This window comes from Sturnira hondurensis, unplaced genomic scaffold, assembly GCF_014824575.4.
Source record: "Sturnira hondurensis isolate 20B ecotype Veracruz unplaced genomic scaffold, ASM1482457v3 Scaffold0022215, whole genome shotgun sequence".
NCBI classification, from domain to species: domain Eukaryota; kingdom Metazoa; phylum Chordata; class Mammalia; order Chiroptera; family Phyllostomidae; genus Sturnira; species Sturnira hondurensis.
This window is the reverse complement of record NW_028094846.1, coordinates 11,177,461-11,190,672: the sequence shown is the minus strand read 5'-3', so window position 1 is coordinate 11,190,672 and position 13,212 is coordinate 11,177,461. Positions and strand designations below refer to the sequence as shown.

The following is a 13,212-nucleotide window of genomic DNA, read 5'->3' as shown; positions in this document are numbered from 1 at the left end:
CATCACCAAATATACGTAAATAAAATGGACCAGTTTTGAAGTGTGCAGCTCGGTGGCAGTAAGTCGGCATTGCTCTGTGATCTCTCCACCATCATCTCCAGGACTTTTTTCATGTGCCCAAACTACAGATCCATTCCCACGAACCACTCATTCCCATTCCACACCTCCCCCAGCCCCTGGCGGCAACCTTTCTACTTTCTGTCTCCTAGCAACAGACTCTTTCAGGAACCCTCAACTATCTGTCAGCTAGACCTTATCTTGATGAATGCACACAGCCGACTTCTCCCAGGCCACTGAAAATCTTCACAATTGAAAGTCTCCCTAAGAGTGGAACACCAGGTTTTCCCACATCCATTCATGTGTTCAGTCATCAAACATTTACTAAGGGTTTCCTCCGTGCCAGGCACAGTTCCAGGAGCAGGGAGTGCAGCAGGGGACGAAGCCCAGCTTTCCAGGAGCTCACAGTCAAAGTGGGGAGAAGAGACATTAGTCCATAGGAGAGTAATGAAATATCCCGCAGCGGCTGGGAGGACAACAAAAGGGTGCAATGGAATTGGGGAGGGGGCGGGCACTGAGATGAACAATGAGAAAGGAGACAGGCGTCCGAAGCCAGCTCGGAGGGTGGGGAGAGCCAAGTACAGAGCTGGAGGAGCTGAGCTCTGAGATGTGGGTTGGTCCTGCTCATGTGGGCAGTGTGGGCAGGACTGGACTTGATCCCAGTAGGAAGGGAAGCCACTGGGACGTCTCAGGCAGGGGAGTGCTTTAATCTGGCAGAAATCGTTAAAAGGTTCCCCCGGCAGCTGCTCAGAGAATGGTTTGTAGGGAGCAAGTGAGAAAGCAGCAAGGACAGACAGACTGAGACGGAACTGGAGCAGCGGTGGGAGGTGCTTCACCCCAACTGGTATTCCTTCCTGCTCCCCACCTGCCTCCCCCTCACACCACCGTTTAAAAAACAAAATCTCACCAATCCCTCCTCACTCTTCAGAATTTGGCTTAGGTGACCTGTCTCCCAAGAGACCACACCTGAGGACTCAGTGGTCTAAATGCACTTCTGGACTCCCCCATAGCACCAGCACCCCACTTCCTACCTTTCTTTGTGTCTTTTCTGCCATCCCCATTTCGGTGGGATCTTGGAGAATAGCGAGCACGTCTTACTGGCATGTTTTGTATGCCCAGTGCTAAAGCCAGTGCCAAGAACAATCAAGCAACCCATAGTGTCTGGGGACCCGAGCTAAGTCCCTCATGATGTGCATAGGAGAGCTCTCCGCCCCAACTGAAGTGCTGAGTGACCAGGGTTCTGCCGCTTCCACAACACACACCTCAAGGTGACTCTCCACACTAGGGGTGCCCGCCTTAGTCCGTGCTCACGTGTGTCCAACTGGTTGAAGCCCACATGTACCGGGAGTTTTTCGTGTTTCTTTCCAGATATTTCTGCCTGTTGTACTTGTGACTGTACTTTGTAATTTATGAAAACTAACAAAATACAAACATGAAAATAAAGGCATTTGTTGGCTCTCTGAAAACACATCGGAATGCTTTGGAACACTGCCCAAAAGGCAAGTTGCTTTTGCAAAAACTGTTACTGGGTTAGGTGGGGCGAGGCAATTTCAAGCATTGTGAAGACCAGTATAAAAATCCAGAATGATTAAGTCAGTTTATAGTGACCTTTAAATTCTCGCCCCACATGAACAAGAGAAAAACTGAAATTAGAAGATAACAGTATAGGGGTAATACGTGCAAGAAAAAACATGTGGACCCCCAATTAGGAGAATGGCTTTGGCTTTACATCAAAAGTTTGACAGGTGAGTGATTGTACATTAATGTTTTAACTTAAAAATATCTGTTTAATGGCATATGTGTACACACACACACACACACACACACACACTTGGTTATTGTAATTCCTTGCTTTAACTGAAGGACTATTCAGTTAGTCCAACGGTTCTATAGAAGAGGATTTCTACTGTATGAATAAATAAATGAGCAAGAGGGTCCCCATCCTGGGTGGGAGTAAGTGCGTTTTGATATTGGGAGCTCCAGAACCATGAAGAAGGCTTCTGGGGCCCAGAGGACAGAACATTAGAGCCTGACACAGTGACAGCGTGCAGTGAGCTTTCAAACACCACTGTGTCACTTCCAGGCCACCCCCGCCTTGGCCGGGAGGCACTAAGCTTGGAAAGCCACGGGGCGACGGCAAGATGGGTGACTTACTTCTGTATTTCAGAAAAGAAATATAAATCATTCATGGCAAAGTTGACAGTGACAATCCTGTGTCCAAATATGCGGCGTTTCACAAGTGGTGCGTCTTCGTTCTCATCTGCACTCCGGATGTTTGGGAGATGGGCGGGTGGGCGTCCCTGTGCGTCTTTGGGTATCGGAGAGAGATCTGAGGGACAAAGAGGGAGGAATTAGCAATCTGGCTTGAGCCAGGTACTCTTACGCCCGAAGCCATCACTCTGGGCACACCTAAAATGAAGAAAGGAAACTGCAGACCCACCTTTGGGCCCACTGAAATGGTGATGCCCTTCCTTTTGCTTGGATTTAAAGGACTTCTGGAAAAGCCAGCTTCTCAGATGGTAGGACACCACCCACACCAAGGGGAAAAAGCAGCTGTGTGTTGAAATGTGTCTTCCGGGCGCTTTTCCAGTAGAGACGGAAGCACGTCATAGTTATGCCAACCCCTAACATTTCCACGGGAGTTAACGTGCAGAGGTGACCTTCAAAATCAAGTCCATGATTCGAGTCATGCTTCTTCAAGGTTTATCACGGAAGTAGTGTAAAAGTGAAGTGGGAAAGCAGTGCAAAGAAAAAGCCAAAACACGAAGAGTAAAGGAGTTAATTAAGACACAGAGAGTGGGAAGCTAGAGTCGGAGAGAGACGGGAATGAGTAAAACAGAGCACAGAAGATTCTGGGAGGCTTGGGCTGTGTCTCGGAAAACTAAGAGTCGTTTTAGAAAATTTCTTGACTGAGGTACACTCAAAGCAGTCCATTCATAGGGCTTCAGGGCTGAGAAGAGGACAGTTTGGGGTTGGATCTGACAAGCATACACTAGCTCGTTGCCTGGCTGGGTTTAAGAAACTGTGTAATCCAGTTCTAGAATTTACTCTTCCTCCCATAAACCCTTTATTCTGGGTATCTGGGTGGGGATAACTGATGTGGGTGCTCCCTATGGTGTGGGTGGGGTCCTTCTTGGTGGGAGGGTAAGGACAACATTCTCTGAACACCGAGCACCTGCTGTGCCCAGACCCTGCACTAGAGCTAGGGTTACAAAGCACAAGGCACCTCCCGACTCACAGTCTCTATTTATCTGTGAGACTTGAGTTTGAAGGTAAAAAAAAACATCTGAGTAACAGCGGAAATTGATACAATAGGAATTTTAGGAAAGAGGGTGCTACACCCACCCAAGAAATCTAGTCAGTGATACGTTTATAAATCTCTTCTGACAGGGGTGAGGGAGGACTGGTTTGTAGTATTTGCCAATTTCTAGAGCAAATACTCCCACCATGATTGATTTCAATCTATTAAATGGTTTGCCAACTGGCTTATAAAATATTTGAATGTTTGACAACGGCCTCTCAACTGGGCTAAGGTCATCTGGGTGGACTTTTTTTTTTTTTTTTAAGAAAGGCCCATTCACATGCTGGCTTCAGGAATTAGGGCCTCCCTGCTATTATCATTGGGATCACTCGTCCCCAATGATGTCATAACAGCAACAACACTGGCCAACCCATTTATAGCACTTAGTATTGCCAAGAGTAGTTCTAAGAAGCTTTATATATATTAACGTGCTTAATCTTCACAATGACTCTATGAGATCGGCACAATTACTTCCAGTCTACAGATGAGGAAGCAGAGGCACTGAGATACTTTCCCAAGGTCCTCCAGTTAGAAAGTGCCAGACTCACACCCAGAAAATCTGGCTCCAACAGCCATGGCTCTTTTCTCTTATTCTCTGCCTTTCCCTCAAAACTGGAGGTGTCTTATGCTGCCTGTTCACTAGAGCAGGCCTTATGCTGCCTGTTCACTACTGTGTCACCAGCACCCTGCAAAGTGCAAGCCACATCCTCAAAACGTGTGCTGAATGAGCAAGTGAAATAATTCAATAAATCTCTCCTACAACTAAACAACATAAGGAGATCGCTTTGTAAAGATCTGCCCTGGCTGGTGTAGCTCAGTTGGTTGGAGCATCATCCCATACACCAAAAGGTTGTGGGTTCAGTCCCCAGTCAGGGCTGGTACGAAAGGCAACCAATTGATGTTTCTCTCTCATATCCATGTTTCTCTCCCTCTCTTTCTCCCTCCTTTTCCCTCTCTTTAAAATCAATAAGTGTGTCCTCAGATGAGGATAAAAAAAAGTGAGGTCTCGCACTGCTTTGGACTGTCCATTGTCCACCCTCTCTAGGCAGGCCCGGGCTTCTTTGCTGGATCCCAGGCTAATGCAGGCATGAATGACAGAGAGTCACAGCCCTGCAGCTTGTTATCTGGGCCAGCCCTGTGGCGGAAATGTCAACAGGGAAGGGGAGGAAATAGAGACATGACTTACTTTCCTTGCTATTGTGTATTTCCAGGTAAAGAAATTCTTCAAATTCCGGTCGTATGCTGACATCGGATATAAATCTGCGGTACTTGCAAAAGCTCTTGATAAAGCTGATCATTTTTTGCCAGCACTTCTTCTGAGGAAAGAGAGAGGGGCATGTCATATTCTTCAGCACAGCTGCTGTTTATTGAGAGTCCACTACTTGCCTGAACTTGACATTCATTTCATGCAATCATCACAATACCTGCTTTAAAAGGAATACTTTTTTTGTAACCACCACCCCAAAATATATTGATTAATTTTAGAGAGATAGGAAGGGGGACAGGTGGGGAGAGAGAGAAAGAGAGAGAGACATTGATATGAGAGAAACATTGATGGGTTGCCTCCTATACACGCCCCTACTGGGAATTGAACTCACAACCTAGGTGCGTGCCCTGACTGGAGATTGAACCCAGAGCCTTTGGGTGTATGGGACAATGCTCCAACCAATGAAGCCACCCAGCCAGGGCTAAAAGGAATAATTTTAAGCTCCAATGTAAAGCACAGGAAACTCAGGTCAGAGAACTGCTATGACCTTCCCCAGATTAAGCAGCTGCTGGGGGGAAGATGCCAGCTTCATCCTGGTGTATCTGGGGCCACGGGCAACGCTCTTTCTACCACAGCTTTTGACAGTGAGGATCTGAGACGCAGTGATTGGGAGGGGAGGTGTGAGAGCTACAAACCGGAAGAAACGGTACATAGAGACAAGCACGACTCGAGAGGGAGAAATGGCTCAGGCTGATTTTGAAATATTGGGGAAATAAGGAAATGAATAAAACCATTTCTAAGCAATCACAAATGAAAAATATTAGACGCACACACTCATATAGCACATGCACACACATGCACACACACGCACACATACAAATTCATTTTATGAGTTTCTCCATCCATTTCTTTAGGACACCAAGTGACCCTTCTCCAGTTCATTTACCCCTTGAGAAATGGATGTTGAGAGCCAGAACGGATCATGTCGGTCTGGGTAAGCTGTCTCCTTCTGTAGACAGGGAAACTCAGGAGAAGCATGGCTCTCGAGAGCCAGCAGTGACGTGCAAAACCCAGTGGACTCAGGATCAGAAACTCGCACTCCAGAGCCTGGCTTTCCCCTAACTGTGTAGTTTGGGTCAATTTAACTAGTGTGTCCATGTCTTCACATGTAAGACAGAAACCAGAGCTGTCCTGCTTGTGGTGAGGGTTAGGGGTGATGACATGTGAACAACCTAATACAGTGCTTGGAAGAAAGTAGGCATGTGTACATGTCGGTTTCTTCATAGCCTTTTTCTTACCTATCTAAGAGGAACAGAAAGACCTGAAGTTAAAACAAAGCGTCCTGGTTCTGGGTGCAGTATTCTTTCCAGTGTCCTATCTGGTCATTCCTGGCACCTTGACATGGTGGGTTGATTCATGCACGGAGGACATGAAAAGAAGGCAGGCTGGGGAAGTCCATTTTTATATCTGGAGTATTGGTCAGCTAGGCATAGGTGTTATTCTCAGACATACCTGTGCGTGATCTTTGGAGTCAGAGCCGGGCTCGAATTTTTCTGATACAAACTAACCCCATAATACACTGAGCGAGTGGTTATTTAAGAGATTGGTTGACATGATCTGTACTTTTTCTCCAACCCTACGAAGACTTTCCTGAACAACAAACGTGTCTTCTCTTTCTTCCCGTTTTATCTCCTCTAATGGGAGAAAGACTTGAGTAAGGGGTGACTGATGAGTTTGGAAGAAGGAAGCAATACTCCCTGTCTGTGTCCGCCCTTTGTGTTCTCTCTCTGGGGGCTGCTTGTCTGTAGGACACGCGTCAGGACCTTGCCTTCCCCCTCCAGGAAGGGGCTCACCCAGGTAAGTGGGGAGCTACCTTATTCCATGATGCCATAGAGACTGGACAAATAAATTTAATTTGGGTGCAATGAGAGGATAATCATACCCATTTGGCTTTATGGTCAATCCATGACCTTGAGTAGCTTTCAGCAACAGAATAGACTGCAATGCAATGCAACGCAATGCAACGCAATAGGATAGAAATGAATGAAATAGAAAGGAAACAAAATAAATTTTAAAAACCCTAACATTTTGACCTCCATGGGTCCCTGTGTCTGTCACAAAGAGAGTGAAGAGAGGGGCTTCCTTAAATTCCCACTGTAATAACTTCTCTGAGACTCAGATTCCTCCTTTGTCCAATGGGGTTTTAAAAACCTACCCCAAAGGGCAGTTGTTTTAGGGATTGAAATAGCTAACAGTGAAACTGTTTCATGGTGGACGACGCCTAGGCGGTGATTTTCTTGTCCCCAGTGTCTCGTCTTCACTGGCTTCCTCACTGACCTGGGATGTGTGTAGTTGAGTTGATGTTGGCTTCGAGGGCTTCCTAGGCAAAGTTCGTACTTTGGTTTGCGCTTCTTGAGGATAAGCTGGGAACAGGTCTTGGTATTCTTTAAACCTGCCAGATGGAGGCCAAGAATATCAAAGAAGGCCAAAGTCTGGCACATCAAAGTAACAGTCAAGGCAAACCCACCTCTCCTTGGGAGGAAGTGGAAATTGGGTAACATCGAGATACTCAAAAATACCCTTCTTACCATTTCAATCCTTTGCTAACGTCAGCCTGTCCTTCCCAATCGTACTATGTTGCTCCTCGTTCAGGCAAACAAACAGTGTGTGTGTGTGAGAGTGTGTGTGTGGCAGGTGGGTGGGTAGGAAGAGGGTTCAGGATGTTCCTAGCTCTTCTTTTGTAGGGAGGCTCTGACAACAAACTCCGGGAGTGGATTATGAGACTCTTGAGTCACGTGGCTCTGAGGAACCAATGAGTAGCTCTGGAAAGGCTCACTGCCTTCCCCAGGCAATACTCACCACTTTACTTCCAGAGATTTCATGACATAATCCTGGAGCGCTAACAACGGGACTGCGCTGACACGACGCATCTGAGCGATTTCTCTGACAATGGGCGCATCACACTGCAGCATTTCTTCTAGAAAATGACGGGGGTGGGAGAAGGGGGTGACGGAGACAGAGAGACAGAGAGGAAAGCCATCATTTCCTTGTCTACCATTTCCAAGGTAGCTGGTGTCTTTTTCATCTTGGAGTCTTATAGGTCCTTATTTGCAATCTGGTCGGACTCTGAGCTCTCCACAGTTTGTTTGAAAATCTCAAATGCATCTTTGGAATGTTATGTGCCAGTGTATTTGTGGAGCAAATACTGTCCCATCCACTCAAATGTCAGATGTGTGCGCAAGGGGAATACATGTTTAAAAGACTCATTTCTGCAGCTAGTTTGAAGTTTTGGGTTTGGAAAGAGAGCAGAAGAATAAAAGATTAAAGTTAACTGCTGGGGCAGATGGGATTTCCAAGATTGCAAATACCTATTGTAAGGGTAAGAGGGTTTTGTTCAAAGACTATGGTGTTCATCAATGAGTTGACAGCTTACCAAGGGCAGTATCTGCTTACTCTTCTTTCTCTTCCAGTTCATTCAGAACAATGCACAGAACTTGAGGTCCCAAGACTTAACTGGTATTTTTTTACAAGATTTTCCAATTTTACCTCTTTTTTCTATTTATTTTTAAATTTGTATTTTTAAAAGATTTTATTCATTTATCTTTAGAGGGGAAGGGAAGGAGAGAGGGAGAGAAATATCAATGTATGGTTGCCTCTCGTGTGACCCCTGCTAGGAACTGGCCTGCAACCCAGGCATGTGCCCTGACTGGGAATCGAACCGCTATCCTCTGGTTCGCAGGCCCGCGCTCAATCCACTGAGCTACACCAGCCAGGGCTCTTCTTCTATTTTTATAAAGTCTATAGTCTTATCTTGTTTTAAGCACAAGCAAAACACAGACACACAAACACCACCTGTTTATCTGTGTTAAAATAGGAGGCTTTATCTTCATCATTTTGCTAGAGATTTGTTTACCTCCAAGGTGGGATCAAGGTCACCCCCTTTCCTTTGTCTCCAGACTTAGAGGTCAGTACTTCACATGCAACTTCTGCTTCTGGACAGATGAATTTACATGGGTCAGATTTATCCTCCCACCCCAGGCAAGAAAACGACACAAAATTTATGAGGATTTTCAGAAAGTCAGTTGTGCTTCCTAGCACAGCTATATTTATAGCCTGTGAGTGGTGGACACTCTGCATTGCATACAGAAAACTCTCACTTTTGGATCTAACTCCAGTCTAGCGAATTTGAAGGTCAAACAACTTGAGTCTGAATTCAAGTTCCACCAGTCTGATAAGTTAGCCTCTCTGTTTCATTCTCCTCATTAGTCAAGAGGAGCTATTTATGGCTACTTTATAGGGATTAAATAAAGTCCTATTTTCAGGGTTGAACACAATGAAAGGAGAGTATGTGTTTCACATATAAGGGCAAATGTTTTGCACTTGGCTTCTTTTATTAGTAGTATACTTGGGATTTATTATTGTTCTCTGCTTTCACGGTCCCTCTTTCTCCCTCTGTCTCTGTGTGGTTGCTCCCTTGTTAGGCTCTCCCAGGGGACTCACTTAAGACAGGCTCTTTTCCAGACTCTTCTAAGATACTAACAGGAGAAGCAAGTGGTATCCAAAAAAAAAAAAGGCTGCATACCAGGAGGCAGTTTGCCATAAAAGAAAGTCTTCATTATATTTTCAGTGATGGATCTGCAAACCGTTTCATCTGCCTCGGTGCTCATCTTCTGGACAGCCACCAGGAAGTGCAGTGCGCTTTCAGCCTTCCGTTCTCTGAGGAACTCAGCGAAGAACTCCAGCTGCTGTGGGTTGAGCAGGACTTCTGTCAGGTTTCTGGAAAACATGAAAGCATCGTGGGTGGAAAGAATGGGATGGTGACCCTGGATTCTGCTCCAGTTAGGGAGTGGGCAAGGGCTTCTCCCAGCCTGTGGGGCCTTTGACCATGTGTGTGGATCAGGGTGAACGAATTGGTTCCTCTGTTTCTTTGGAGACACACTTTTATGTACCTACCCTAAGATTGTTCTAATCATTTGACAACGCCAATGGAAGAGGAGGAGAGGTATTTTAAAGCAAAGAATTGTTTTTCTAGGAAACCCTCTTTCTACATTAAAACATTCTTCTGGGAACTTTATGCAAATATTCTGCCAGTGACTTCTGACTACCAGATTTGTGTGTGCAAATACATCCATATCCTCTATGAGCGAACTTTCCATATAGCTAGTTATTAAGAGATAATTACTGAATAAACAAAAAATGCGTGGCTGAATGAATGGCAATGGCTTACAAGAAAATTATAGTCAAGAAGGTAGACAATATACCTAAAAAATAAAGAGCAGTACAAGACAGTCCATGGTAAGTGCTTGGGGCTGTATTTTAGGGACCGAGTGTTTGAGAGGGGAGGGCAGTCACACATTTGGACGGCCTTTTGTGGAGAAGGGGCATCTGTATTGAGACAAGTGGAATAAAGGGGAGTGGGCACCCCTGACACAAGGGGCCACAGCACCCTTGCCTAGTAGGGTAACCTCACTGGAGGCTGACTCTCAAATTGATTAAAGGGGCAGAGACACGCAGCAGGAACCAGTTAGGAGGACTGTGTACAGGAGAACCCAATCCAGAAAACACAAATACATGAGGATGCACGCACATGGACGTTCATTACGGCACTACTGATAGCAATGAAAAACTGAAGGCAATGTCGATGTCCATGAAAAAAGTAGTTAAATAAGTCATGCTGCACCCATGCTACAGAAGAAGGGAGACCTACGCGTACGGACATGAAAGGATGTCCATATGGTTTGTGGCAGACTCTGGCCAGTAGAGTCCGCCTGTTGTGACTGAAGACGAGAACAAAGGCACAGGCTACCTCAGTCCTGTGGGGAAAAAGGGGACGGCATGGCCGCTCTCTCAAGGGGAGAGCACCTCTGAGTGCTTCAACCACTCTCTCAAGGAGAGTGCCCTGACCCTTGCCTAGACAGGCTTTTATTGTTTTTCTCTGGTTTTGCATCAAAGAAGGATTTATTATCTATTACATAGAATATTGTTACAATATTATTACAATCAAGGAAATGAAAATAACATGCAAAGGGAAAGGCGGTGAGCTGATGAGCTCTGTCCTTGGAAAAATTTACACAGGCTTTGGAAATGACCTTGAAGATAGGCAATACACATCTGCTGTTTCAGACCAGGGTGAGGGAGTTTCCGCAAGAGCAAGCCATAACAGTCTGTATGCATTTTCTAGGCCCGATTCCCAAGGGAAAACTCAGTTTGAAGGTCTGGCTCCTGCTCACGACCTCGCTTCTGTAGGTTTTCCATACGGAGCTGAGTCACATTTGCCAGACCAAATCAAAACCGGTCCCCGACAATGGTTTATGTTGAAAAAGTTACTGGATAATACACATTGCATGGTGCCAGGGGAAGAAAATAAATAATGATTTAAAACACCTTATAAGTATGCTGGTGCCTGTAGGTGGGATATATGGAAAAGAGTCTAGAAACCAACACACAGAAAAATAAGCTCCCGCGGAACTCCAGGACTGTGCCCGGTGATGGCGCTGCAGTCGGATCTTACATCTCACCTCGGTCTTAGCGATGGCTTCCTCACAAAGCTGGTCTTCAAGAAGGAGATTTTGCTTAGTGTGGATGAACGCGCCCTTGGTTTTCTGATAATGTGCACTGTAAGATCTAATAAAAAGTCACAAAGTTGGGCAACACCCCAGACACTGCAGAGAAGAAGAAGGGACAAAGTAGTGAGGCCATTTCCCAGACACTGAGTGGAAAATCCAAGGCCCCACCGGTGCTGCCCTCTCCGGCCACCGGTGCTAGGGATGCCCAGGCCAGTCATGCATGAGAGACTTAGGGATGATTTTACCCCAAAGCTAATATTCGTCTGGGCTCTGTTCTTTAAGTTTGTTGGCTATCAGGCCTAGGGCTCACCTTCCTCAGAACATTTCTCCTTATTTGAACACCAAACGCACCACGCCCCCGCTCAGCCACTTTGACCAGACCATACTCCACATGAAGGTCTTCCTGGGCACCTCGGCTACCCCATCCTAAATCCTCCCACTTGCCCTCTGGAACGCCTGCTTTGTGGTTGGCAAACTCACAAAGATTCTTCCTTGACCTCCTCGCTAAGAGTCACCCTGTCCCCACCTTCTTGCTTTAACAGAAACCACTTAACAGTGTCTTTTCCTGAGGACACTGCTCCCACAGCAAGCGTCCCAAGCGGCCCCTGTCACACACGCACAACCTGGGCTGGGTGTCTGGTCCCCTATCGCCATGTAGAAACCATTCTTTTCAAACATCTGTTAAAACACTGCTATTGAGGAATGACAGACTCCAACAATTTTAGTATTGGAAGAGCCCTTTGAGGTGGTTAGTACTGTAGAAAAAAAAGACCGGCTTTTTCAAGGGCCAGGATAGTACATTACTTATCTCACCCCTCCAGAAATTAGAACATGGCCTGGTTACAATCACCCCTTTAAACCATTTATTGAACAGAACATACCCCCCATAGGACACTTCCATGTGGTTGGTACTATTTCCAGCGACAGCTTTCGGAAGGATTGAACACAACAGAAATACATACTGGATTTAACATGCAACTGAGTAGGTGAAAAAGTAAAATCCAGACTACGGAAGACCAGATATTGGGAAAAAAGCCCAAAGAAACCCAAGAAACCTCCCAATAAAAGACACCTAGAAATGCTGGATAAAAAATAGTGTACTTTTAACCTCGTAAGTAAGTTTGCAAGAAATTAATACAAAACAAAAACTTTGAGATGAGAAGCAAAGAGGAGGTTACACCTGAAGGGCGAGCTGCCAGTACTTCAGCTGCCCTACAGGCATCTGCAGTGTTAAAGCCACCAGGGGACAGAAGACAAAGCCACAGGCCTTTAGAAAATGGGCCCAACACCCCTTTTGTTGCTGCTTTTACCTTCAATGCAGTGGACAATTATGACAATTGCTACTGAGAAACACAGCAAAGCTTTTTGGCAGACTTTCAGGATAGGAGATGGTGAAACCTACAAAGCATCAAAGGAGAGGCAGCCCTGAAAAGCACCCCAGGCTTTTAATTGGGACCCCCAAAAGTAAGGAAAGTCAGAACTCGCTCGTGCATCAAAAGGAATGCAAGTTAGCTCTGAACCAGCTCTAGCCCTAAATGGATTAAGGTTATCTGGGTGTGCTACTTCCGTGGGTGTCTAAACCAAAAGCAACCCTCTCTGGAAAATAATGCCACCAAGAGCCTCAAATTATCCCTACAAATTTGTACCAACAATGTTTGCAAATAAAGCAGAAATAACAAGGTTTTTAACAAGACAACCAGCCCTAGCTGGTGTGGCTCAGTGGTTGAGTGCCGGCCTGTGAACCAAAGAATCCCTGGTTCGATTCCCAGTCGGGGCACATGCCTGGGTTGCGGGCCAGGTCCCCTGTAGTAGGGGGTGCACGAGAGGCAACCACACATTGATGTTTCCCTCCCTCTCTTTCTCCCGCCTTCCCCTCTCTCTAAAAGTAAATACATAAAATCTTTAAAAAATAAAAAATAAAAATAAAAAGATGTCCAAAACCAAGGAGAAAACATGATATTTGAAATAGACATTTCAAATATCCAAATTTCGACTTTGGGAATCCAAATACGGACTTTAAAATTACTATTATTAATTTAGATGAACTAATTAAAAGAGAAAATGTCAACATAGGCTGAATA

General features: G+C 45.6%; 1 protein-coding gene across 1 annotated transcript in view; it reads right to left on the bottom strand.

The window, feature by feature from the left end:
- Positions 1-13,212, bottom strand: part of RGSL1 (regulator of G protein signaling like 1) — a 43,872-nt gene that overhangs the window by 10,603 nt on the left and 20,057 nt on the right. Inside the window, exons 11-16 of the mRNA XM_037035300.1 lie at positions 11,084-11,189; positions 9,148-9,341; positions 7,425-7,542; positions 6,903-7,017; positions 4,545-4,674; positions 2,212-2,386 (exon numbers count right to left, since the gene is read on the bottom strand). Coding sequence (XP_036891195.1) covers positions 2,212-2,386; positions 4,545-4,674; positions 6,903-7,017; positions 7,425-7,542; positions 9,148-9,341; positions 11,084-11,189 — 838 coding nt within the window. The remainder of the gene's footprint in view (positions 1-2,211; positions 2,387-4,544; positions 4,675-6,902; positions 7,018-7,424; positions 7,543-9,147; positions 9,342-11,083; positions 11,190-13,212) is intronic.